General features: G+C 42.7%; 3 protein-coding genes across 4 annotated transcripts in view; 1 reads left to right on the forward strand and 2 right to left on the reverse strand.

Moving 5' to 3' along the window:
* Positions 1-2043: 2043 nt before the first annotated feature.
* Positions 2044-11235, reverse strand: LOC311055115 (ADP-ribosylation factor-like protein 11). The gene is made up of 6 exons (XM_084071217.1): positions 11102-11235; positions 10777-10890; positions 6473-6538; positions 5726-5841; positions 3736-3913; positions 2044-2579 (listed from the first exon to the last, which is right to left on the reverse strand). Exons 2-6 carry the CDS (start codon positions 10819-10821, stop codon positions 2451-2453), a joined length of 534 nt encoding a protein of 177 aa, XP_083927343.1. The 5' UTR covers positions 10822-10890; positions 11102-11235; the 3' UTR covers positions 2044-2450.
* Positions 11236-13485: 2250 nt separating this feature from the next.
* The window catches only part of ern1 (endoplasmic reticulum to nucleus signaling 1), a 75592-nt gene continuing 63149 nt past the window's right edge, over positions 13486-25928 (reverse strand). For both annotated transcript variants that reach the window (XM_084071150.1, XM_084071151.1), the window contains 5 exons: positions 25135-25282; positions 23969-24096; positions 20620-20743; positions 15918-15985; positions 13486-15205 (listed from right to left, as the gene is read on the reverse strand). In XM_084071150.1, coding sequence (XP_083927276.1) covers positions 14282-15205; positions 15918-15985; positions 20620-20743; positions 23969-24096; positions 25135-25282 — 1392 coding nt within the window. In that variant the 3' untranslated portion in view covers positions 13486-14281. The remainder of the gene's footprint in view (positions 15206-15917; positions 15986-20619; positions 20744-23968; positions 24097-25134; positions 25283-25928) is intronic.
* On the forward strand, positions 16507-18844 carry LOC311055075 (ubiquitin carboxyl-terminal hydrolase 16-like). Its single transcript, XM_084071165.1, has one exon. It carries the CDS (start codon positions 16691-16693, stop codon positions 18731-18733), a length of 2043 nt encoding a protein of 680 aa, XP_083927291.1. The 5' UTR covers positions 16507-16690; the 3' UTR covers positions 18734-18844.

Consider the following 25928-nt stretch of genomic DNA (forward strand, 5'->3'; position numbering starts at 1 on the left):
CAGTCAGTCCCCACTGAGGAGTTTTGTATTTTTAAACAGGGAATAGTGTACAAACTGTATGTTTGTTTTGGCACATTCAGAAAAGTATGTGGTGACCCCTCCAAATTATTTGGGGACACCCCTGGGGCTGGCGACCCCCATTTTGACGAAGAAGAACAAGCTTAGCACCCCCCCCCCCTCCCCCTCGAACTGTTTACAGTGCATTTTTTTGTTTTCAAACTGTTTTTGTTTTGCATAGTATTGTATATTTGTCTGTCATTTAATGTTTCGATGAATTGAGGACAAAGGACCCCAATGGAAACAAGCCATAGGCTTTCTTGGGTTTAAAATCCTCTTAGCAGACCTTGTATTGAACTGTACTTTCCTGTGCTTTTGTTTTTTGCAAACTGCTAATAAAGTATTCAATCAATCAATCAAAGGCTTGACCCCACTACACTGGTAGGCCTAAAGCTGCTATAGGGTGCTCTCTGCTGTGAGCTTGTAGATTGTTGACCAGGGACCAGTTGCACCACCTCACACCAAGTTCAAACTCAGCCTAGTTATAGCTTAAACACATTCAATCCGGGAAAGTATCTGTGTCATTTTAGATTTATTTGGCTATTCAAAAATAGCAGATATACAAGCTCATAGCGTGGCACCGAGTGCCGCGCTATGAGCTTGTAGATCTGCTATTTTTGAAAAATCTTTAAAAAAAAATATGTAAAGATTTTCACAAATTTTCACATCGTAGAAGAACTCAAGAGGCGGCTGTTCATAGCTACAGTGGAGTCAGTACTGCTGTATGGGGCTGAGACATGGAGCCTCACAGCACAACAGGAAAGGGCCCTGGATGGAGTCTACACAAGAATGCTACGAATGGCACTAGGTGTCACATGGACGGACGACATCAGAAATGTGGACCTCTAACGGGGACCTATACCACGGGTCACAGACAAGGTCAGAGAGCGAAGGGTGAGGCTGGCAGGGCACTGCGTCAGACATCCGGAACTAGAGGCAAGCAAACCGACGCTACAGGAGCCAACCCAGGGCAAAGCCAGGAAAGGCAAGAAGCGCACCACATAGGTAGAAGCATCGACCAGATAAGCCTGGTTCCAACCATTCATCTATGAATCAATGCACTTTAAACATAGAAGCAAGTGGAGAGGCTTGATTCATCAGGCTGGCCCTCAGTCTACCATAATGTACACACATTCAACTGCACACAAGGTACTTGTTTTTTGTCGTGTCTTATGTTTGATTACTACGTTTAAAGCCCTATATGGGTTTCCTTTCTCATCTGCACTTATTTCTGTGTATTGTACCGTTTTTATTGTGGGAATAAATCAATCAAAATCAAAACATATGGAGCAAATGTGGGACAGACCAACATTCATTCAATCTGAAGATTAGACCACGAACACATGAAGAGTGGGCATCACACAACATAGTGGGCAGGTGTATACTGTGCATGATATACTTTGTTGATCTCATCTCTGGTCAGACTCTGGTCAGAATTCGACCTGGTGGTGTTGGACACAGTTAGCCAAAAATAGCAGATCTACAAGCTCACAACGCCTCGCGCTGCGAGGCGTTGTGAGCTTGTAGATCGGCTATTTTTGGCAAAGAGGTATACAGCGGAGAAAAAAGAGCAGATCAAGTAACAAAAAAAGTGTAATCTGAGACAATATAGAGGGGGTCCCTGCTTCATCTCTCTCTCAGTTAGGGGGTCCTTGGCCTGAAAACGTTGAAGACCCCTATAATAGGGAATACTTTGTACGTGAGGTCTATTCTTTGGAATGGCTTGTGTCATGAAGAGCATCCACACACTGCAAATATTACGTGGCGATAAAGACATTTAATTTAGTATAATTCCCATTCAGAGTTGTCAACTATTTTCACCTGAGATTTTGACATCCTTCATTCGTCACACCCCGCCGGTTGTGTAAAGAACTTGGGTGATGGTCCCACATTACGCTGGTATTAATTGTTGGCCCAATGCAATATGCCCCAATGTATCAGTGCTTACCAATCAAGAACAAACAATAAAGACACTGCACAGTTGACTGGGTGACAGGTAAAATATAATTTATCCATGTTAAATACTTACAGTGGTTATAGTGGTAACATGTACACCCTGTACACTCATCTAGCACAGATAAATAAGACCGTTATAAGAATAAGAATGTTATAATGACAATAACATACTTCATTAACTGGCTACAGACACGTGCAGTGGAAAATATGAAATACTAATATGTAATATTCCACTTGCCATACTATCAAGTTAGTTCTAGGGCATCGTTATTTCTACGCCCTGCTATTTCAGTTTTACCAACAACCAGATTTAATTACGTGGGGCTCCTTGACATGGACAAAGTTTAAGAACCACCGAGTTTGACCCATGAAATGCTCCTCTTCCTCGGCCCCGTTTGTTGACAGAGAAGTAGTGCTGCTGGACACCCTCCTCTTCCTCAGCTGTTCTTGATCAGCTTGTGGACAGAGATGAAGGCCTGCTGGAGACCCAGGCCCTGCAGGGCACTGCAGGCTTGGATCTCCCAGGCCCGCTCCAGATAGCTGGGCAGGTCCAGCTGCTTGGACACCTTCACAACGGACACGCATCAAACATGGCTGCAGTTAGCCTTCTGTCATTCTGAAATTCAGTCTCTCTGTCATTTTCACTTTGAGTTGTTTCTGCTTGTTCTTTCTTTCTTTTTTAAAATCTTTTAGGTGATTTAGTTTCTTGTCTTTGAAATAATGTCTGAATTATCTCAAGCATTTATAATTTAAATGATATTACGTGTGCATTATATTAACCCATTCAATCCGGGAACGCACCTGTGTAATTTTAGATTTGAGCCACTATAACCATTATTTTATGATTTGGCAATTCAAAAATAGCAGTTCTACAAGCTCCACGTGCCACGCTATCTTTTGTAGTTTTTATCACGGTATCACTTATATCACTTTGCTTGCATGTTTTGTAAACTATCAACCTTCATACGTTTAGCTATAGAAACTCTGTTCCTATACTTTTGACTTGCTTAGGACATGTGGCAGCTACCATTTGTATGTTAGATACATTTTGTACTTTTTGAAATATTAAATTTTTAATTGCCAAATAAATCCCATTAGTATAAATGGGGAAATGCAGAGGAGACGGATGAAATCATACAGATTTTGACCAAATTTCTCAAAATCTGTATGATTTCATCTGTCTCCACTGCATCATCCTAATGTTTGTGTGATATGATTTCTTTTTTCGCATTAACCACTTGAACCCTATAGCATCCCTTTTTTGAGGAGAACTTTAGCTAAAAATAGCAGATCTACAAGCTCACAGCTTGTAGATCGGCTACTTTTGGCAAAGAGGCATAGGTGTAGACTTTCCCTCTACAGTGTAGAGGGAAAAAAGAGCAGACTAAGTAAAAAAAAAAACTTTAATCTGAAACACAATTTTATACAATATAGAGTAGGGGGTTCCTGCTTCATCTCTCTCTCAGCTAGGGGGTCCTTGGCCTGAAAAACGTTGAAGACCCCTGGTTTAGACTATAGATATATTCTATACATCGAAATGTTCACACAAAGATGTAATTATCTAAGCTGCAATTTATACGTTTTGCATCGTGACGATTTGAACAGACCCGTGTTGTGTGTGTGTGTGTGTGTGTGTGTGTGTGTGTGTGTGTGTGTGTGTGTGTGTGTGTGTGTGTGTGTGTGTGTGTGTGTGTGTGTGTGTGTGTGTGTGTGTAGGCCTACCTCTCGTATGGTCATGGAGTTGGGCAGGTCCTTTTTGTTGGCCAGCACCATCAGAGGAACTCCTTTGAGGTTCTCATCGTTCAGAACTTTCCTCAGAGCTCTGTGAGCTTCGGGCATCCTGCTTGCATCACTGCTATCCACCACAAACACCAGAGCTTTGCAGCCTTCCAAGTAGTACCTGTACACCACAGGATGCAGTTTACACATCATATCAACATCAATATCATCTGTCTCAGTCCAGATATTATCAACCCATTAAGACCTGATGCCGATTCTACAAATGTCTTCTAAATCCCAACAGTATTCCGAAAAAAAACATATGTTTCTATATCAGTGGTGCTCAAACCTTTTCATTTCAAGGACCCCCAAAATTATATGTGTTTGGTTGGGGACCCCCATCTTGTTCCAGGGACCCCCAGAAGCAAAGATTTGAGTTAAAAATGTTCGCTTTGAATAATATATATATTCAAAGATTTGCACAAATTTCCACGATTTTCAAAAATAGCAGATCTACAAGCTCATAGCGCGGCACTTGGTGCCGCGCTATGAGCTTGTATATCTGCTATTTTTGAATAGCCAAAGTGTAAAATAATGCTTTTTTAAGCTCAAATCAAAAAGTCACACAGATGCGTTCCAGGTCTTAATGGTTAACACATTGACTGCCATCGGCTAATCTCAGAACGTCCATCGTAGTGCCAAGCAATTTCTTACCTTTTTTGTTTTTTTGATTCCGTCATAGGCCCCGCTAAATCCGTTTAAAATCCGCGTTCATTTGGTTCGACACAAACACGGGACCCGACCGAACAAAACGCTGAAAACCGTGCGGCGATCCGACACTGCATTCTGGAGAACGAGAGGAAAACGCTAAAATGGTGGATGCGGTGAGAAAAACAACAAGCCAGAGATAATGGCGTCCAAAGTTGACCGCTAGACAGGAAACGGAGGCGGGAGAAAAACCGGAAACAGTATTATTTCGTTTCCGGTCCGCCCACTTCAAGACCGGAAGTGCAAAAAAAATCCGGAATCTGCACCTGCACGATTTAACATGGGAAAACTACGGGACTACGGGCTACGGGAACGGCAGTTAACGGTTGGATTTAACGGCCCGTAGGACTACGGGCCTGGCAGTGGATGTGTTAAAGGGGGTGTAAGTATATTCATTATTTTGTTAAAGTAAGTATATAGCCTATATAGGCTATATACTTATATAACACTCTATAGCCAATAGTGTTTGTTCAGTAACAGTGTTAAATAGCTCTATATTGTGATAGTAATCATTGCTAAAGAGTGTTTGTTCATTAACAGTGTTAAATAGCTCTATATTGTGATAGTAATCATTGCTATAGAGTGTTTGTTCAGTAACAGTGTTAAATATCTCTATATTGTGATAGTATTCATTGCTATAGAGTGTTTGTTCAGTAACAGTGTTAAATAGTTCTATATTGTGATAGCAATCATTGCTATAGAGTGTTTGTTCAGTAACAGGGGTCTCTATGACTCTCCAATTCTTTACTTGGTCAATTCTCCCTTGTCTCTCCTGATTTCCTCAAATCAGGAGTGAGATTGGAAGTGATGGTGCAAAAAAATGTGCAGACAAAACTGGAATTGGAACAAGCTGATGAATGTGCACTCTGTATTTTCTGTGTATTTAAAGTGCTGGAGATACGGGGAGACATCCTGCTACTGGATAAACCTTTTGTTTTAAACAAAACGTATCACTTACAGCACCTTTAACTCAGATCTACCCCCCGGTATTAAAAGTTCAAACTTTACTGTCGTGAATTATGATAAGCAAACACTTGCAAATACGTGCTCTGGATATGTCTTAACACAACACACACATCACAAAACTAATGGTTACTTTAGGGTTACTTTAGGGTTACTTTTAATGGTTACGTTAGGGTTAGGCATAGTTTTTGTGAAGTTAAAGTTTAGGGTTCAGGGCCTCCTGGGCAAAACACCAAAGGAAGAAGGAGTCCCGTCTCTCTACCTCCAGTTAGCTCTCATCGTGTTTTGTCCTCCGACGTCCCATATGGTCAAAGCTGTTTTCGTATCCACGTCTATAGTTCCTACATTGAACCCTATGGTAGGAGATGTGTCCATCACCTACACGCACACACAGACACAAAATGTGAGGACATCAACACTTTAGGACAGCCATGTTATGAATGCCATTTAAAAATAATAATTGCCATTTTTAACCGTAAGCCTAAAGCCAAAAAAACAGCAGATCTACAAGCCCACAACGCGAGCTTATAGATCAGCTGTTTTTCGGTGCATGACACTGGCGCGCAACTAAGTATAAATCATGCTGAACTCTAATTCCAGTCCCTAAACCTAACCTCTAAGACACCTAAATGTCTAATCCTGACCTGAATGTTTTTCTAATTGTAAACGTATCTTTGAAACACATTTTTTTAAACTATAAAACAACCATTTGTCTTGTGAGGACCAGGAAAACGGTCCTCATGTATATTTCTTCAAATTCTACTATACTTGGTCCTCGCAAGTATAGTAATAACACACACACACACACACACGTTTAAAATAAAAAAATATATCATTAATTTCAACATGTTTCCGTTCAACTTGAATGTAATGTAATATCATCAGCATTTGAAATGTAAAACATTTGATGGTGTGTGTTTTCAGGTTTTCATTACGGTTTCATTTCAATGAGTTTGATCAGTTGGGAATCAGACTCCATCAACGGGCAGAATGAATGCTTCATGCTCACCTTCCCGGTCAGGAGTCGGGACAACAAGGTGGACTTCCCAGACGAGTCTAAACCCATCAGAACGACCTGGAAGGACACACACACGCACGCACACACACACACACAAAATGTTTGTATGTATTTAATTGCAGAAGTGTCAAGTTAAAGTCACAAGTCTCATAGTTTATCAACCTTTTCAGGCCAAAAGACCGCCAAAATAATCCTATTTGAACTGGGGATCCCCCCCCCCCCACCCTGACAAGCACTTGGCATTGTAAGAGTTGAGGTGATACATTTAGTTTGATAATATATTTGAAAACGCGTCGCTTGTAGATCTGCTATTTTCAAACATTTTACTTTACTTTTGGTACTTTAAGTACATTTTGATACCAATACTTTTGTACTTTTACTCAAGTACATTTTTAATTCCGGACTTTTACTTGTAGCAGAGCACTTTTACATCGCAGTATTGATACTTTTACTTAGTAATAAAACAGTTGAGTACTTCTTCCACCACTGTCGTGTCATGGAGTCTTTAATATTAGTAGGGTCCGAAAGTGAGGTTCTGTGACCATCCTTTGGCAAGTACGTTTTGACGATTGATTTGACCTCTATGGACCCTTTAGAAAAGATTTAGCCCCCAGGTCCCTCCCAAAAATCCCGGCATTTTTTGCTAGACAGCCAAATTCAAAATGGCGCCCGGCGCCATCTCTAAAAATTAACTTTTGATCTGAATGACCTAGAATCATGTATGAAGGCACTTTTCCATACAAGTCAACCATGAGGATTCCAAATCTGACACAATTTTAATTGTAAGACCTCGTTTTGACTCCGAAATTCAAGATGGCCGACATCCAGTAGAGTAAAAACGTATACCCAGGGGGCAAAGGGGGGTATGCTGCATTTGCCCTGCCATAAAAGGTTGGCCACCAGAAATAATATCTATGACCCAGTAGGATCACAACCTATATGGACAACCCGGTCACCTTGCTGCTGGAAATCAATATTATCAGAAAATAGCTTTGGCAATAACTTTTGAACCAGATGGGCTAGAAATAAAAACTTGGTGTCTATTTCATGGTTTCAGAGCATGAGAAACTCAATGGAATACTTATCTTTATGATTGGGTGTGTCTGGACCTTTCATTTGCATATTTCCAAGATGGACGCCACGCGAAAATGAGTTTTACTATGACTTTTACAGTGACAGCTGACTGTTATGGCAAAAAGTCTGCTTTTTAAGTAATATGAACACATTTGGTCAGTTTGAGCTTTAATTTATATGTTGTCAATATGGCAGACCCACACCATGAGTCTGGTCAGAGTCGTGTAATCCGGGATGCAGAGATGGTAGTCAAGGCAGCAGTGGAGACTAACCCATTTACAGTGAGCACATCATCCATGATCAACATATCTACAGGACAGTGTGCTGATTCCACAGTCAAGGACGACTTGATGAGTGTGAAAGAACTGGGTCTGAAGGCACTGTGTGAGTCACTGTCCAGTGAACAGAAGAAGACAAGCATAATGAAGCTTAACACTTTCTACACTCAAAACACAAAATCTAAAAAATCTAAGGGGAAAACCTCAGCACCTGCAAGAGCAATGAAATTACTGCCCTCCTGCGCATGACCCAAATCATAGCCAGTGGTGGAGAACTCAACCTTGTTGACTTTATAGGCAACCACGAGTGCAGTGACTTCCCCCCTTCCCTCTTCCAGGAAGATGGCAGGATGAGAACAGGTACCAAGGCAAGCCTTGTTAAGGTCCTGAAAGAGGAGACCAAAGTTGCATGCATCCCTGACCTGCCTACAGAAGACATAAAAACAGCAGTAGTTATTGATGCCATGTATGCCATGCGCCATTGGTCGTTCCTGAAAGGTGAAGCATTTGGAACAATCGCTGAACGATACCAACGTCTGCTGTTGAATGATGTGCCTGCTGGCACAGAGATCATTCACTTCTGTTTTGACCGGTACAGTGGACCTAGTCTTAAGACAGCTGAGCAAGAACACAGATACTGTATGCTTGACCAAAACCTACCAAAGAATATGAAGTCAGTATGCATTACACAGCTCCAGATCCTCAGGAGTTTTTTGCTGTGTCAGCTAACAAGGCAAACCTATTGAGTTTCCTCTGTGACGAATGGTGTGAAAATGTGAAACTTAAGTCGGCCCTTGGTCCAACACATCTTTACCTGGGTGGGGGGTTTAAAGAAGAGACAAGGAGTGTGGTGATCAAGGAGGGGTCTATTGAAGATGTCCCTGCACTAGAATCCACACAACAGGAGGCTGATACAAGAATAATACTCCACACCCTGTACAGTGTCCAGAATGACAAAGTTGACAGAGTTGTCATCCATGCCAATGACACAGACATCATCATCATGTGCCTTTACTATGCAGCAACCCATCTCAGATGCCTTCCAGAGCTGTGAGTGAGAACAGAGCAAAATTCATACCTTCCTATCCATCAAATGGTATCAGCACTGGGGCTCGCACAGTGTCGTGCCCTGCCCTTTATCCATAGTTTAAGTGGCAGAGATACTGTACCACCAGCTATCCCTTCTTCACTGGGAAGAAGGCATGGTTCAAGGCCATCATGCGTCTGGATCTCCCTGCACTTGAGGAGTTTGGTGAAAACTCTTATGATTCCCTCTCAGATGACGTCCATCAATCAGGCACGAGACCTCACAATTGCTGTATATACATCCAAAGCGGACCACCAGGAGGATTTTGACCTGAGTAAGCTTAGAGTGTACAAGTTCCTCAATAATAGATCAACCCTCTTAAAGCTGCTGCCCCCGACAGAGAATGCCTTTGACCTGCACCTGAGAAGAGCTGTTCTAGCAACCATAATAGATAAATGTGCACATATCACCAAGCCGGATATTCCTTCTTTCACAGAGTATGGATGGTCTCTCAGTGCTAGCAATGCAGTCCCCCTTGCATCTACCGAGCCAGCCTGGCCTGTGTCAATGAACAAGGCAATATCATGCAGCTGTATCAAAGGCTGCCAGAAAAACTGTTCCCGTGCAAAGAAGGCAATTCCATGCTACTTAGGATGCCGTTGCCAGGGACTGGAGACACGATGCAGCAGGATCAGTGCAACACATGACAACAGTGACAGTGAATAGCATTGTACCATAGTATCATTGGCTTTAGAAGCAGGCAAGACAGCACCATAGAGGTCAAAATGAACCTTTTGTAGGCAACCTCAACTCCGCCTTTACTCTATTTGTCACTAAGTAGTCTATCTTTTGTTATGTTACTTGAATGCATACCACTATGTTAATTTGTATAGCCCTAAAGTTGAAGTTTTTGGCAAGTCTTGGAGTGTGCATGTGTCTGTTTATATCTGTCTATATTGTATTTAGTTTATTAAAATGATACATAAGATACATTGTGGGCTTTTTCTCCAATTTTTCTCTGCAATCATCCCCACAACTATAGATCTATAAATCAATACATCTGAGGGAAAATGTAATACCATACATTATTTATGACTGCAGCCATATTGACAACATATAAATTAAAGCTCAAACTGACCAAATGTGTTCATATTGCTTAAAAAGCAGACTTTTTGCCATAACAGTCAGCTGTCACTGTAAAAGTCATAGTAAAACTCATTTTCGCGTGGCGTCCATCTTGGAAATATGCAAATGAAAGGTCCAGACACACCCAATCATAAAGATAAGTATTCCATTGAGTTTCTCATGCTCTGAAACCATGAAATAGACACCAAGTTTTTATTTCTAGCCCATCTGGTTCAAAAGTTATTGCCAAAGCTATTTTCTGATAATATTGAGGCGGCCATATTGGATTTCCAGCAGCAAGGTGACCGGGTTGTCCATATAGGTTGTGATCCTACTGGGTCATAGATATTATTTCTGGTGGCCAACCTTTTATGGCAGGGCAAATGCAGCATACCCCCCTTTGCCCCCTGGGTATACGTTTTTACTCTACTGGATGTCGGCCATCTTGAATTTCGGAGTCAAAACGAGGTCTTACAATTAAAATTGTGTCAGATTTGGAATCCTCATGGTTGACTTGTATGGAAAAGTGCCTTCATACATGATTCTAGGTCATTCAGATCAAAAGTTAATTTTTAGAGATGGCGCCGGGCGCCATTTTGAATTTGGCTGTCTAGCAAAAAATGCCGGGATTTTTGGGAGGGACCTGGGGGCTAAATCTTTTCTAAAGGGTCCATAGAGGTCAAATCAATCGTCAAAACGTACTTGCCAAAGGATGGTCACAGAACCTCACTTTCGGACCCTACTATATAGACATATCATGGACCTCAGCTGGTCTAATGGTCACATCTAACCTGTGGAGGATGTTTGATGGAGTTCCTCGAGAAGATCAGACCCATGATGACACCGTCCTCTGTGTGTGGACACCTCTGTCCTGTCCTCTCCGGGGTTTCTCCTTTAAAAAGGTGCTGTAATTGATATGTTTTTGGGTTAAAACAAGATTTCACTTGTTTAACTGGCGTCCCTGTGTGAGTTCTCTCTCCTTGGATTAAAGTACTCTCCTGACCTCAACATGTATAGTTTCTGTTTACTAAAGAGCTGTAGAGACAGGGATATCCGTGTTGCTGAACAAACACTATGAGCTATTTAACACTTTCAAAAAAGTAAACGGTAACTTACCTCCTCTTTAACTGGGTTGCTTTAATCCAGCGTACAGTGTTGGTTATTACTGTATGACTTCCCTCCTCTCTGTCGGTCTTTAGCTCCAAACCCACCACAGCTCAACCTCACTGCTGCTCTCTGACACACAGAGAGAGAGAGAGAGAGAGAGAGAGAGAGAGAGAGAGAGAGAGAGAGAGAGAGAGAGAGAGAGAGAGAGAGAGAGAGAGAGAGAGAGAGAGAGAGAGAAACCAACAACTGTTGACAGACCAACAACTGGTTTGTCAACATTTTGATTTTCTCTCTCTCTCTCTCTCTCTCAACTGAGAGCTCCAGACGAGGTATATTATTACAACATTAATAATTTCTGAGGAAGTTGGCACTTCCTCAGAAAAGCTCAAATCTCAGAACATGTCATGTCATGATTTGTTTTGTATTTTTGGCAAAGAGATTTGGTGTGTAGACCGTGTAAAAAAAAAATAGTAGTAGGCCTAGTAACAGCCCTGGGGGACTCTGGTCAAGTAGTTCTAGGATTATTTCCAGGTGTACTGGTCTTACTGGTTTGGTTGTTTACCGTCATGGTATTACCAGTCAGATAGGCTTTTATATACAAGCAGCAGCTCCAAATGATGGTGTTGAGTTTAACTGATCATGCAGTGTGACAGTTGTTTGTTTAAAGGTGATTTAACTACGTAAGCCATACAGTAATTGACTGGAACCCCTCAAGGCGGTTCTACATTTGGTCCACTCCATTTTCCCAAATTGTTTTGGGGAGGTCCCCAGATGATTAGCTTAACCCATTGGAAGACCTGGAACTGTGTCATTTTTAGATTTGAGCTAAAAAGCATTATTTTACACTTTGGGCTATTCAAAAATAGCAGATATACAAGCTCATAGCGCGGCACAGAGTGCCGCGCTACGAGCTTGTAGATCTGCTATTTTTGAAAATTTGTGAAAATGTGTGCAAATCTTTGAATATATATATTTTTAAAGCGAACATCTTTAACTCAAATCTTTGCTTCTGGGGGGTCCCTGGAACAAAATATTTTGATGGGGGTCCGCGGCCAAATACATATCATTTTGGGGGTCCTTGACATGAAAAAGATCGAGCACCACTGATATAGAAACATACGTTTTTGAGAATACTGTTGAGATTTAGGAGACATGTAGAATCGGCTTCAGGTCTCAATGGGTTAATGTGCAACATTGTTTTAAGAAAGAGGAAAACGTTGTGAAAATAGCCTATCTACACGATTAGATTGTCCCCAGTCCAAACATAATAATTCATGACGACGCACTAAATCCCAAACCTTCGAACCTACACTAAATCACTTCACCTAAAATAGCAGATCTGCAAGCTCAGAGTCATAACGCTTTCCTGTTTATGCTGAACGTTCACCTATTATTATGACATGCCAGGAAGCTACGGTTCATGTGGTTAAACCATTATGTAGCAATGATGACACAATGACACTGTGCGTCTGTGAAAGAATGAGAGGTGTGTGTTTGAGCGTCAGCCTTTCTGGCTCATGTGATTTCTAAAAAGAGCCTGTTGAAACATCAAAACAAGTCAAGAAGTTTACATGGAATGATTGAGGAAATGTGACATTTATTTCACAGTATATGTACGGCTTGTACATGCATGTTCTTTGTATGTTTCTGTGGCTGTAACAGGGATGGAAGCCCAAGCCAAATTTCCCTCGTGGATTTCCCTCGTGGACGATAAAGTTGACCATGTGCTTGACCTTAAGAACCTAAAGCTGTACTCACTCATATGTGCTTCCTGGAGCTCGTCTTTGAGGAGACGGATATGAAGGTTCCGCTTTGCTTGACCACTGGTGGTGAACGCAGAGCATTTATTGGCCAATCTTCATACGTACCGACTACAGACATACCGGTAGTTGAACTTGGAACAAAGGAGAACTGATGTGCAGGACAAAGAATCAACTACACAATTAAGAAATATCCACACAGTGACACATTTAACAGCACCGTCCATCCTATTGTAGTACTGCGCTTGTGCAAGGCAGTGGTTGTTCCTGTATTATACATGAGAGATGTCACAGTCTTAGTTTAATAAGTAAAAAACAAACATTATTTTCCATATTGTCACGCATTTGATGCCATTATTATGTTCATGTTTCAGGCAACTTGTTAACTGGTCATTTAAAGTATTGAGGTGCTACTGTTCAAATTGAGTACAGTTATTTGTTGTTGGCACTGTAAGATAAAGAAAGGGGACGTAGACCATTGTTCCTGTATTCTACATGAGAGCCGTCACAGTAAAGTTTAATAAACTGAACTTGGTTTATAGTATTCCCTCCGTATGGTCATTCTACACCTGGTATATGAGTGACAACTTGCGTAAACCCAACTTGAAGCAAATGACGGAAGCCAAGTTTAAATCAAATTTACAAGAATAGTCTTTAATAATTAATTATAATAATAATAATAAAAAAACGAATTTATGTGAGCTTTAATATCATTCTAACATTAATGACACCCTGGAGAAAGACCTTTGGAATAAAGCCCACATGCTGAGGACGTCAGCGACAATAATTTCTGTTTGACAAAAGCGAAGCAGGAGAATCAGTCTATTAGCAGCATCAATGGACAGCAAGCATTATTTAACGTGATCATTTTCACACCTGTACCTTCACAGCACAGTGTCATTGAACAAGGCACAGCGGCCACATCGCAACTGATTATCCACGATCCAAATCTCAATCAATCTATACAAAAATATACAGCTCTTAAAAAAATTAAAAAATAACAACATTGCACAATACAACTACAAAAATGGTCAACATAATTATCATCATCATCATCACAGATATCCTCCACAATACAAGCCAGGTATTTTGGGAAGAACAACACAATAATTCTCGAAGGATGCCGTTGTAAAATAAAGAGATTCTCTCTTTCACCTCCATGCTTTTGTCCTAAAAGTCCTGGGTGAAAAGCTAAAAAAAAGCATCTGGATGGTTGTAGTGGGAGCCATTTTGACCCAGATGAGCAGAAAGGCACTTGATTTTGGGGATACTTCTGCTCTCCGTGCCCTTAGTGGTGGCTCCCAGGCACTGCAGGCCTGGTCCTCACCAGCACAGGACACAGAAGAGCAGAGAGTGTGTCTGTCCATCCGTGGGTTAAGGCAACGAGTCTCTCTGCGCTGCATCCACACCAGCTTTGGTCCAGTTCACCTCACACAGGATCACTGCCCAGTGTAGGAGGATCGGGCAGTTTGTGTGTTTCAGAGAGAACGGAATTTATCGTCTCCGGAGGAGGAGTTGTTGCGGGCGATTCTGCAGGGAGGCAGAGGTCTGCTGAATCTACAGGGAGACAGAGGTCTGCCGAATTTGCAGGGAGGCAGAGGTCTGCCGAATCTACAGGGAGGCAGAGGTCTGCCGAATTTGTAGGGAGGCAGAGGTCTGCCGAATCTGTAGGTTGACAGAGGTCTGCCGAATCTGCAGGGAGACAGAGGTCCGCTGAATCTGCCGGGAGGCAGAGGTCTGCTGAATCTACAGGGAGACAGAGGTCTGCCGAATTTGTAGGGAGACAGAGGTCTGCCGAATTTGTAGGGAGACAGAGGTCTGCCGAATCTGCAGGAAGACAGAGGTCCGCTGATTCTGCAGGGTGGCAGATGTCCACCGTCTGCTCGGCCAGGTCGGTCTCTGCTGTGGACGATACTGGTTCAGTTGGCAGTGCCGTCTGAACTGATGCGGGCTCTTCCGTTAACGCGGTTGGCACGGGCTGTGTGGGCATTGCGTCCGAGTCTGAGACCGGCACGGGCTGCGTGTGTTCTGTGGCGGACAGCGGCGGTTGAAGTGACGGCGTCTCCTCGGGTCGCGAGGTTTGCGTCGGCGAGCGCGCGCGGTGCGCCCGCGGCGCCTCGTCTTGTCTTTGCTGCCCCGGGTGCGCGGTGCACGACAGGGCCTGTGTCCTGGCGAGCTGGTCGGCGCTCGGGTAGTAAGGCAGGAAGGGTCTCTCGTGTGCACAGGTGCGCATGGCCAGGTAGGTGTGCGTCAGCAGGTGTGGGAAGCGGGAGGTGAAATAGGAGACGAATTCGTCCGGGATCGAACCCAACGTCTCCTGGACTTCGGCAGGCAGCTCCCTGTAGTGATGCTTCTGTTGGAGACGAACGCGGACACAGAGTGTTAGTCCGATATACATAAAGATTTGGTTCAACACAGTGGTTTAAATTAACTAAGTACATTTACTCAAGTACTGTACTTAAGTGCAATTTTGAGGTATTTTTTACTTTACTGGAGAAGTTCCAATTTTCGGTACTTTTCTACTCCACTACATCTCAGAGGAAAATATTATACTTTGACTCCACTACAATTATTTAAAAACTTTTGTTACTTTGCAGATATAAATTATTACATTATAAAACATACATTAACCACTTCAGCACTATTTTATACCTAGGCTAATTGAAAATAGCCGATCTACAAGCTCACAACGTGTCGCATGTGAGCTTGTTGATCTGCTATTTTCAAACATTTCAGTTCTTTTTACTTTTCGCACTTTAAGTATATTTTGATGCCAATATTTTTGTACTTTTACTCGAGTAACATTTTGAACAGGCCTTTTACTTGTAACAGAGTATTTTTTATATTGTGGTATTGCTACTTTTACTTAAGTAAAATATCTGAGTACTTCTTCCACCACTGGATGCGTGTCATTGATATACATGAAGATTTGGTTCAACAGCAGGATAAGTGTCACTGATACACATGAACATTTGGTTCAACAGCAGGATAAGTGTCACTGATACACATGAAGATTTGGTTCAACAGCAGGATAAGTGTCATGTCCAGTGGGAACACTCCGTTACCTTGTTTCTCATGGCGCGGAGAAGATCTCTGACGGAGCCTCCCTTATAGGAACGGAATTTGCGCAGATCTGCCAACGAGAAAAAGTCACATCCGATGCGTTAATCACAAGCTGGGGTCCAACATTTGATTGAAGAACACCATGCTAATGTCAAACAAAACACACTTCATAACAAGTCGTTTTTTATTAGTGGAAATGTAAACATAGTACTAGAGTTCACACCTATGTCACACCGCGGTTCCGACCGATATGCCCATATATGGAGATATCTATATCTGTCAGTCCGTGTGCCTTTTATGCTGATTATAATTACATCTAACGATGCTTCTCCTCCATTCACGTTTGGTGAATGTAGCCTTGGCCAGGAAAATTTGATGTCTTCAGGCGGGGACTGAGGCTGTGCTCTGCACATGTGACCCCTCTGCTCATAAATCTGAGATGTCATCAGTATATGACCATATATGGGCATGTCCCCTTTTGTACCCATATGTGGAGCTGACTGATTTGTTTTGCGCCCGATGTATTTTCAGCTAATTGACCAGTCTTACAGTTGACAAACTGTTGCTATGGCAGCGCTTTGCGTTGGGTGTGATGTCAGAGGGTCAGCATGTATGTAACATGTTGCAGACATCATCGCATGAGAGATTTGTTCAAAACATGGAGGTAGTTATTTTCAGAGCTTTACATTTGAATATGTCCGGAGTGGAGAGCAGCTCGTTTACATGGAGAAACCAAAGCTGTCATCTTGTGAGAATGTAAGCTCCACACTCAAACATGACGACAGGAAATAAAAGAGGGAACGGTTGCAAGGAGAATAAAGGCATTGATCCGACACGTCCCTCTTGTAGCCACGTCAAGAAGGGGACAAACAGTAATCTCGACATATCTGCTGTGAGTTCTGACGGCAACCCTTGTCAGGACTGTAAAGAGGAAGGAGAAAAAAGTGCAACGATATGGATGTGTTTACAATGTGGACATCGAGGATGTGGGCAGAACTCTGAGAACAAGCATGCAGTCACACATTGTCATCAAACACCCCGGGCGGGTCTGCACTGCTTGGTGGTCAGCACGGAGGACTGGACCAGCGTGTGGTGTTACATCTGCGATAAACCATCGACCATGACCGTTATCAAAGAACAAGCCTCGTCAAACCACAAAAGTAAAAGTGCTAAGGTGGGGACAACTAAGGTTGATAATAACAAGAGCAATGTGAAGAAAAACCTTTTCTTTGGGCTACCGTTTAACGGACAGAAGAAACTGAACGTGCAACTGCAGAGGCCCGCTGGCCCGGCCGAAGGCGGCGGCGGCGGTGGTTCGGTTTCAGTGAAGGGACTGAGCAATATCGGGAACACGTGTTTTTTTAATGCGGTTATTCAGAACCTCTCTCAGACGCAGATGCTGAGGCAGATTCTCAGGAAAGTGACGGCGGAGAAGACTAACGTTCACATCACGCCCGGCGCCTCCTCGGACCTGGAGCCCATAGCGGTCCAGTTGGGTCAGCCCGGATCCCTCACTCTGTCGATGTGTCAGCTACTCGATGAGATCCAGGAAAGCCGGAGGAACGTCGTGACTCCTCAGGGACTGTTCACTCAGGTGTGTAAAAAGGCCGGCAAGTTCAGAGGCTTCCAGCAACAGGACAGTCAGGAGCTGCTGCGCTACCTACTGGACGGGATGAGGGCCGAGGAGACTAAGAGATTACGCTCTGGGATCCTGGAGGCATTGATAAAAACGGGGAACGCCAAATTGCTTAAAGTGTACGAGAAGAACGGATGTCCCAGAAACTTTGTGGATGAAGTGTTCGGCGGGGAGATGACCAGTACTATAATGTGTCGAGAGTGCAACACGGCGACGATGATCACAGAGACGTTTCTCGACCTTTCCCTTCCCGTTTCAGACGAGGCGCACCGGAAAACGCAACAGAAAAGCCCCGCTGTGACCAATGGGGATTGGTCAAAGCAGAAGAAGGACGTCAAGAAACAGCGACCGAAGCCGAAGCGCGAAGAGAAGAAGATTACTTGCGACAATCGCTTCGCCGCCTTATCAGAGGACCAGGACGGAGGTATACCAGAGACGGATGAAGAAGCGGAGGACCTGGCGGATGAAATGGACAAGATGTCCCTGAGCGAAGCAGTGGAGAGAGACGTGCCGGCCGAACCTATAGAGCAGCGCACCGTCGTGAACCAGGACCCGGAGCTGGCCTTCCGGACGCTGGCAACGAGAACCGCCCCGGCGAAACAGGAGAGCTCGGTGCAGTCCTGTCTGTTCCGCTTCACCGAAGTGGAGAACCTCACTCAGACAAACCGCCTGCTGTGCGCCACGTGCACCGAGCGGCACGCCGACACAAACGACCCGACGAGCGGATCCAAGGAGAAGAGGGTATACACGGATTCCTTCAAGCAGATTCTCATCTCCGCCCCTCCCCCGGTGCTCACGTTACACCTGAAGAGACACGCCCAGCAGGGCGGTGCCGGCGTGTGTAAGGTGAACAAACACGTCGAGTTCCCCCAGACACTGGACCTGGCTCCTTTCTGCGCTGCCAAATGCAAGAACGTCCCGGAGCGGGTCCGTAGAGTTCTGTACAGCCTCTACGGCATGGTGGACCACAGAGGATCCATGAGAGCAGGCCATTACACGGCCAGCGTCAAGGCCCGTCCTCAGCGTCCTACGCCCTCATCCAACGGAGCGACGGCGACACACGGAGACGCAGACACACGCACAGGATCGTGGTTTCACGTCAGCGACACGCATGTTCAGCCCGTGTCCGAGAGCAAAGTGCAGGGCTCCCAAGCGTACCTCCTTTTCTACGAAAGGATTTAAGGTCCTTTGCACTCGACGTGAATGTTGTGTGACGATAAAACGCCGTAGTTATTATTTTCCAAAACAAGGTTGATTTGTTTCACAGTGAATAAGAGCATCGACTTGTACATGAACGAGGCATCACCAAATTAAAAGTTAGATTTTTTTTCCGTTTTTGAATGGTTTATTCTTGACGCTCGCGGTGTGTAAAGATGTTGACTCTGGCACTTCCACACGACTCAGGAGGCACACAATACCGTACATGTACCAACCTGCTGCTTATTCACATCAACAACGCAGTATGTGCAACATACTCTGTTACACCAGTCGCATTTTGTCAATTAAAAGGTGCTATAAGTTATATCATTTAGGGGTTCAAATGAGTGTTAAACAGCTCTATATTAAAGAAAGACACGTTACTGACCAAACACTCTATAGCAATGATTACAATTGCAATATATATATAACCTTGGCAAAAACCTTTTTTTTTTCTCATTAATACAAAATATAATTTCCAGCACCTTGAAACACAGTGACATAATGGCTTTGCTTACGCAGAAGAGCATGTTGAACTCTAATCAATGTCCCCCCATGAAAGAAAGCTACGATTTCACGGTTGAACACTAAACGTTTGCCAACTAAGACATAGAAAATAAAACAAAAACTTCATATAGAGAAGTGTCGATACGCAAAACAATCATTTGTTTCTAATGTGGTCATCTTCTATCCGTCTATAACTCCAGGACTCCCCGTGTATCCGTCTCTCTGTCTCGACATGCCCAAATATGGAGATGTCCGATGTCACATGACTGACTGACGTCACAGTTCTGATGTCATAGATGGACTGGCATCCACGTGATCTGACAGTGACTTACTGGTGTCAGAGATGAGCTGACGTCATTGATGCCTTCTTTTAACCAATCCGGGAACGCATCTGTGTCACTTTAGATGTCTTTGGCTATTAAAAAATAGCAGATATACAAACTCATAGCACGGCACCGATGCCGCGCTATGAGCTTGCAGATCTGCTATTTTTGAAAGAAAATCGTGAAAATATGTGCAAATTCTTCAATCTTTGCTTCTGGTGGTCCATGAAACAACATGTTTTGAGATGGGGGGTGGGGGGGGTGGGGCTGCGGAGAAATACATATAATTTTGGGTGGTCCTTGACATCCACTGATGTTATAGCGACATAAGTTGTTTCTAAAAAGAACTGTTAGGATTTAGAAGACATTTGTAGAATCCCCCCAAAAGAAAATACTTTAGTTAAGAATCTTCACTTTAAAAATATATATATATATATTCAAAGATTTGCACACATTTTCATGATTTAAAAAAATAAATAAATAGCAGATCTACAAGTTCGATCTACAAGCTTGTAGATCTGCTATTTTTGAATATAGCCCAAAGTATAGAATAATGGTTATAGCTATGAAAGTCTAAAATGACACAGTATGCGTTCCAGGATTGAATGGGTTAAGAAGATACTTTTAACCCATTAAGACCTGAAGCCGATTCTACAAAATGTCTTCCAAATCCCAACAGTATTCGTATGTTTCTATATCAGTGGTGCTCAAAACCTTTCATGTCAAGGACCCCCAAAATGATATGTATTTGGCCGCGGACCCCCATCTCAAAATATTTTGTTCCAGGGACCCCCAAAAGCAAAGATTTGAGTTACAAATGTTCGCTTTAAAACAATATATATTCAAAGATTTGCGCCCATTTTCACGATGTTTCAAAAATAGCAGATCTACAAGCTTGTAGCGCGGCACTCGGTGCCGCGCTATGAGCTTGTAGATCTGCTATTTTTGAATAGCCCAAAGTGTAAAATAATGCTTTTTAGCTCAAATCAATAAGTGACACAGATGCGTTCCAGGTCTTAAAGGGTTAATGAGGTCTCGTACCTGTCTGTAGAGGCACCGTGATATGCTCTCTCCAGTCGCCCTTGACAACGGCCCGCCCCCCTCTTTCCAGCTGTCTCACGATTGGTCCGTCCAGCGGCTCCTTTTCGATTCTGTCACTCACATCCTTGAATAGAAAAAAACAAAACAAAACATTGACAACTAGCAGGGCGGAATTTTGATACCATAGTGCACTTGGTGATACAAGCGCGAAATTTGGCACAGATGACCTTCATATGACCCTAATTGATAATCAACCTCTGGCCACGCAGAATTCCTAAGATTTCAAGATGGCCACCACCAGTTTTCAAAATGTCTGCAACTGGGCCAATGTGTTGGACTATATCGCTTTGCTGGGGCAAAGCGATAAGAGAATATGTTCTGGAGGTATTCCTACCAAGTAAGATAAAAAATAACATTAGGTTCCAATATGGCGGCATGTATTCCAATATGGCTGCCGATAAATTGCAGAAATGTGCACCTGCTTATGGTTTATCCACATGAGCTTGTTGTACATGTATTTGTATTAATTACCATACACAGAATCCATTTATGGAACATTTGAAAGTGATTTATTAGCTTGGTAAAGCTTAGTGCTTACTTTTTGTTTTGTTATCAAGTCATTATAAACACATTTTCATTTACAATGGTGGCTGGGCAAGTGACAGGCCAGTGTACTAGCAACTGCAACCACAGAGGGGTGTGCAGATAAGTCCAAACTTAAAGCATTTGCAGTGTCCAGAACATGCTATTTTACATCCACATCGTGTCAGCTTCTGGCATAATTTGGCAAACAGGACTGCACAAGAGTCACTGGCCCCATATATGTCCTGCTTGGAATGCACTTCACTTGCATTCACTTCCTTGTAGGAACTACTTCTATGAAGTTCTATCGTAGTGAGTACTATGAACTCCTCAATGACTTGCATATGTTTATCATTTATTGCAACAGGTGTTGAACCTAATTTGGAGAAGTTGTCTGCCATGCTGACCTTTTTCCCTTTCCATGGAAGGACGAAACTGTGTGGCATCCCCTGAATGCATGAAAGAAGCAAAGACCTGATGACTTTGATTCAATAGCTGATGCAATTTCATGAACGGGATCCATCTGAGATCCTTCCCTCCTTCCAAAGGCAATCCACAGCTAATTCAAGCCAAGTCTTTGAACAAGTGAAACTGTTATGTCAACAATGTCAGTATCTGAGGCAGAGCTGCAGAGGATAGCATCTGACACATCATGATTCGCAGCTCAGATACTGACGTTGTTGTCATAGCAGTTGCACTTGTTCAAATTAAATAAGTCTGAGACTTATTGTCAGTATCAGCTGAGAACTCAGGGGTCTTATAGACCCCCTGGTATTGCTGAGGTGGAGCGCCACACTCACCGTACCTACTCATACACTGATCCTGATCGAACCCATGACCATGTAATCCGAAGGTGAAAGCTCTACCGACTGAGCAACCCAGACACAAAGACTTGGCTTGAAAAAGCTGTCGAAGGACCTCAGATGGATCCCCCTTCATGAAAATGCATCAGCTATTGGATCAAAGTCATCAGGTCTTTGCTTCTTTCATGCGTTCAGCAGATGCCATACAGTTTTGTCCTTCCACGGAAAGAGAAAAAGGCCAGCACCTGTTTGAGAAAATATCCCTATATATATCTAGGTTTTTGTATTTAGTTGCCCTAGGTCGTTAAAAAGCTACAAAATCACTTTAAAATGTGCTATAAATCGATTCTGTGTATGGTAATTAATACAAATTCATGTGCTTCAAGCTCATGTGAATGTACATTTATGCAATTTATCGGCAGCCATATTGGAAAATATGCCGCCATATTGGAACCTAATATTATTTTTTTATCTTACTTGGTAGAAATACCTTCAGAACATATTCTCCTATATTAAAATAAGAGGGAAATCAAAGATTTACAGCCCCAGCAAAGTGATATAGTCCAAAATGTTGGCCCAGTTGCAGCCATTTTGAAAACTGGTGGTGGCCATCTTGAAATCTTAGGATTTTTGCGTGGCCAGAGGTTGATTATCAATTAGAGTCATATGAAGGACATCTGTGCCAAATTTCACGCTTGTATCACCAAGTGCACTATCGTGTATTGAAAACGGCAAAATTCCGCCCTGCTAAACATGTCAGTCAGCTACCAAGCGCCCTCCAGTGGTCAGGTTCTGACATCATTTAGATCATTATACTGACCATCACATGGAGTCTGATTTAGACTGGGGGTGGTGGAAAAAGTACTCAAATGTTTTACTGAAGTAAAAGTATCAATACTGCAATGTAGAAAGAAGTACTCCGTTACAAGTAAAAGTCTGGAATTCTAAATTTACTTGTTTAAAAGTACAAAATTATTGGTATCAAACTGTATTCAAAGTACCAAAAGTAAAAGTACTCATCATGCAGAATGTCCCATTTCACAAGTTTTCCAACGTACAGAGATCTTTCAAAAAATAGCCGATCTACAAGCTCACAACGCAACACATTGTGAGCTTGTAGATCGGCTATTTTCAAATGGCCGAAATGTATATAGGGCTGAAGTGGTTAATGTATGCTTTGAAATAATAATCTAAACCTACAAAGTAACTAGTGACTAAAGTTTTCAATTAATTGTAGTGGAATAAAAGTACAATATTTGCCTCTGAGATGTAGTGGAGTAGAAGTAAAAGTATTGAAAATGGGAAATACTAAAAATTCCTCAAAAGTGTACTTAGTAAGTACAGTACTTGAGTAAGTTACTTTAAACCACTGGATTTAGACTGGGGGTTGCACCGAAATATAACACATCTATGAGCTCAAAGCGCTGGTAAGATTTGCACTCTGGAATATAAACTATTCATCCACGACAAATCAATATATAAGCAGACGATTTTATGAACTTGTGAACAGTATTATGAACTTCAGTTGAACATAATGTTTATTTGAGCTGAGAAGGGCTGAGAAGTTGACAATTAATTGTTATACAAATAATTATGATAACAGTTTTCTGGAATCAGTGCAATCAGTTTCTATATCAGAGGTTCTCAAACTTTTTCATGTCAAGGACCTCCAACATTATGACAAGTATTTGGCCACGGACCCCCATCTCAAAATATTTAAGCAAAGATTTGAGTTACAAATGTTTGCTTTGTTTTCACGATTGTTTTCACGAATGTTCACACATTTTCACGATTTTTTCAAAAAATAGCAGATCCACAAGCTCAGCTTGTAGATCTGCTATTTTTGAATAGCCAAAAGTATAAAATAATGGTTAAAGTGGGTACACAGATGCGTTCCCGGTCTTAATGGGTTAATTGTATGTTTTTGGCATTGAGCATATGAGAGAGAGAGAGAGAACACAGACCTGGAAGAAGTGCAGCTCTCTCTCCAGGCTCCAGAAGAAGGGGTGTTTGAGGACGCTCTCCGCCGACGGCCTCCGATGAGGCTCCATGCTCAGCATCTGTTCTATCAGATCTCTGGCCACGATGTCATCTGGAGGGAGGGGACACGGTTGAAACAAACACATGGATTCAAGTTCTGAGATTTACGTACATCTTCTATGGAAGCATGTCCCGCATCAGAAATAGCCGAGCTCACAACGCGTCACAGTTTTTTTTTTTTGACAGTATTTTTACGATTAAAGAGTATTAGAAGCGGTCAAACTAGCAATAGAATACAGAGTGCCGCACTATGAGCTTGAAGATCTGCATTTTTGAGTGGTGCCAACCACTCCTATATCTGACTTTGTCTGTGTGTCTGTGTGTCAGGGTGTATGTCCAATAAACAAACATTGATGACAACATCAATACGGGCTCATCAAAGGCACCACTCTCTTCACACAGGGTGTGATTTTAATAGCCAAAGAAATCTTAAAATGACACAGATACTGACACAGGTTAGGACTTGGCCTGACAAAATGTTTCAGTCATGAGATTGTATTTTGCTTTATTCCATGAGGGTCACTACACAGTGGTCTCTTATCTACCGTGGCAGTGGCTCTCAAACATAATTATGTTCATGTCAAGGACCCCCCACATTATTTTGTCACGGATGCCCATTCACAAAACATTTCACACCAGGGACACCCCCTCCTTGGAAGAGAACATTTTATCAAGATCTTTTGAACATGAGCAGATCTACAAGCTCCCAACAAGTTGGGAATTCTGTAGATCGGCTATTTTCGAGTAGCTGAAAATTAAAACAAAAAACAGGCCCTAAGTGTTTAAACTATTCCTCGCTTTTCCTGGGCCCCCCCCTGGAAGCCCCTCAAGGGCCCCTGGGTTAAACATAATAATCGATTTAGTTACTTATTAAAAAATAAATAAAAAATCGAAAAGAATTCTGCATTGATTCGTTGGTATGAAAAAATATATGATAAAAAAAAAAACAGTGCTTCTTGATTATTCGATTAATCGAAAAAGTTAATCGGTAGAGTAATCGCTCAGAAGGTAATGGATAGTTGCAGCTGTCTGTCTGTCTGTCTGTCTGTCTGTCTGTCTCTCTGTCTGTCTGTCTGTCTGTCTGTCTCACCGTGTTTGTCGGGCAGCAGCTGGTCCAGACTGTATGTCCCCAGGAGGATGTTGGCTTGTCTCTGTAATGCCTTGCCAAAGGGGTGTCCGCCCTGGGACACCACGTAGTAGAACACACAACCCGCTGAGAAGATGTCCACGGTGCAGGTCTAACACCAGAGAAGAAGAAGAACAATGAAACAAAGGTCATGGATCTGGTAGCGTTGTCAGAAACTAAGATGTTCAAAAACTATACTTTGACGGCCCCAAAAAAATGCCCGCAGTCGTTGTAATCGAGACACACTTCGGCGTTTGGTCACAGAAGCGGGCCGTGGTTATAGCACAAGCAGTATAGGCTTTAGTATGTCGCGTCCAGCACTTGTTAGACATTGTGAATGTTACTGCCAATACTACAGTGGGGAAATTCAGTTATCAACGTGTTATCAGCGCATGTATACCATCACTGTGTCTTTTATTAATATCACAGAATCGGTTCAGACACCGCCCAACTACGTTTGTGATTCGTGCCAACCGAGAATCGGTACCCAACCATAGCCGGGTCGGTTCTATGCAGTGGAAAAAAAGCACCAATAGTTCTGGTCCTCTGGGTCATTCATTACTGTTACACAGAGGACCACAATGGAACCTATCCTTTTAGCATTATTGTGTAACTGTAGCGTTTTTGCAAACACATTGAGCGCCAGGTACTATGCATCCAAATCATCCTCAGAGTGCCAGCGTTTGTGCCACTCGACAGGTGTATTTGCAAAAACCTAGTAGATCTACGTTTTTGGCACTCAATGTGTTAATAAAGTA

Source organism: Gymnoscopelus microlampas, assembly GCF_963454915.1.
Source record: "Gymnoscopelus microlampas genome assembly, chromosome: 11".
Lineage (NCBI taxonomy): Eukaryota > Metazoa > Chordata > Actinopteri > Myctophiformes > Myctophidae > Gymnoscopelus > Gymnoscopelus microlampas.

Bases quoted from the DNA above. Each gene is read 5' to 3' on its own strand.
- LOC311055115 (XM_084071217.1), bottom strand. From the start codon at position 10,821: ATGGGTCTGATCTTCTCGAGGAACTCCATCAAACATCCTCCACAG. The intron at 6,539-10,776 runs GTTAGATGTGAC...GTGTCCTTCCAG, and splicing joins CCATCAAACATCCTCCACAG to GTCGTTCTGATGGGTTTAGA. The intron at 3,914-5,725 runs GTAGAGAGACGG...TGTGGTGTACAG, and splicing joins ACGATGAGAGCTAACTGGAG to GTACTACTTGGAAGGCTGCA.
- LOC311055075 (XM_084071165.1), top strand. From the start codon at position 16,691: ATGACGACAGGAAATAAAAGAGGGAACGGTTGCAAGGAGAATAAAGGC.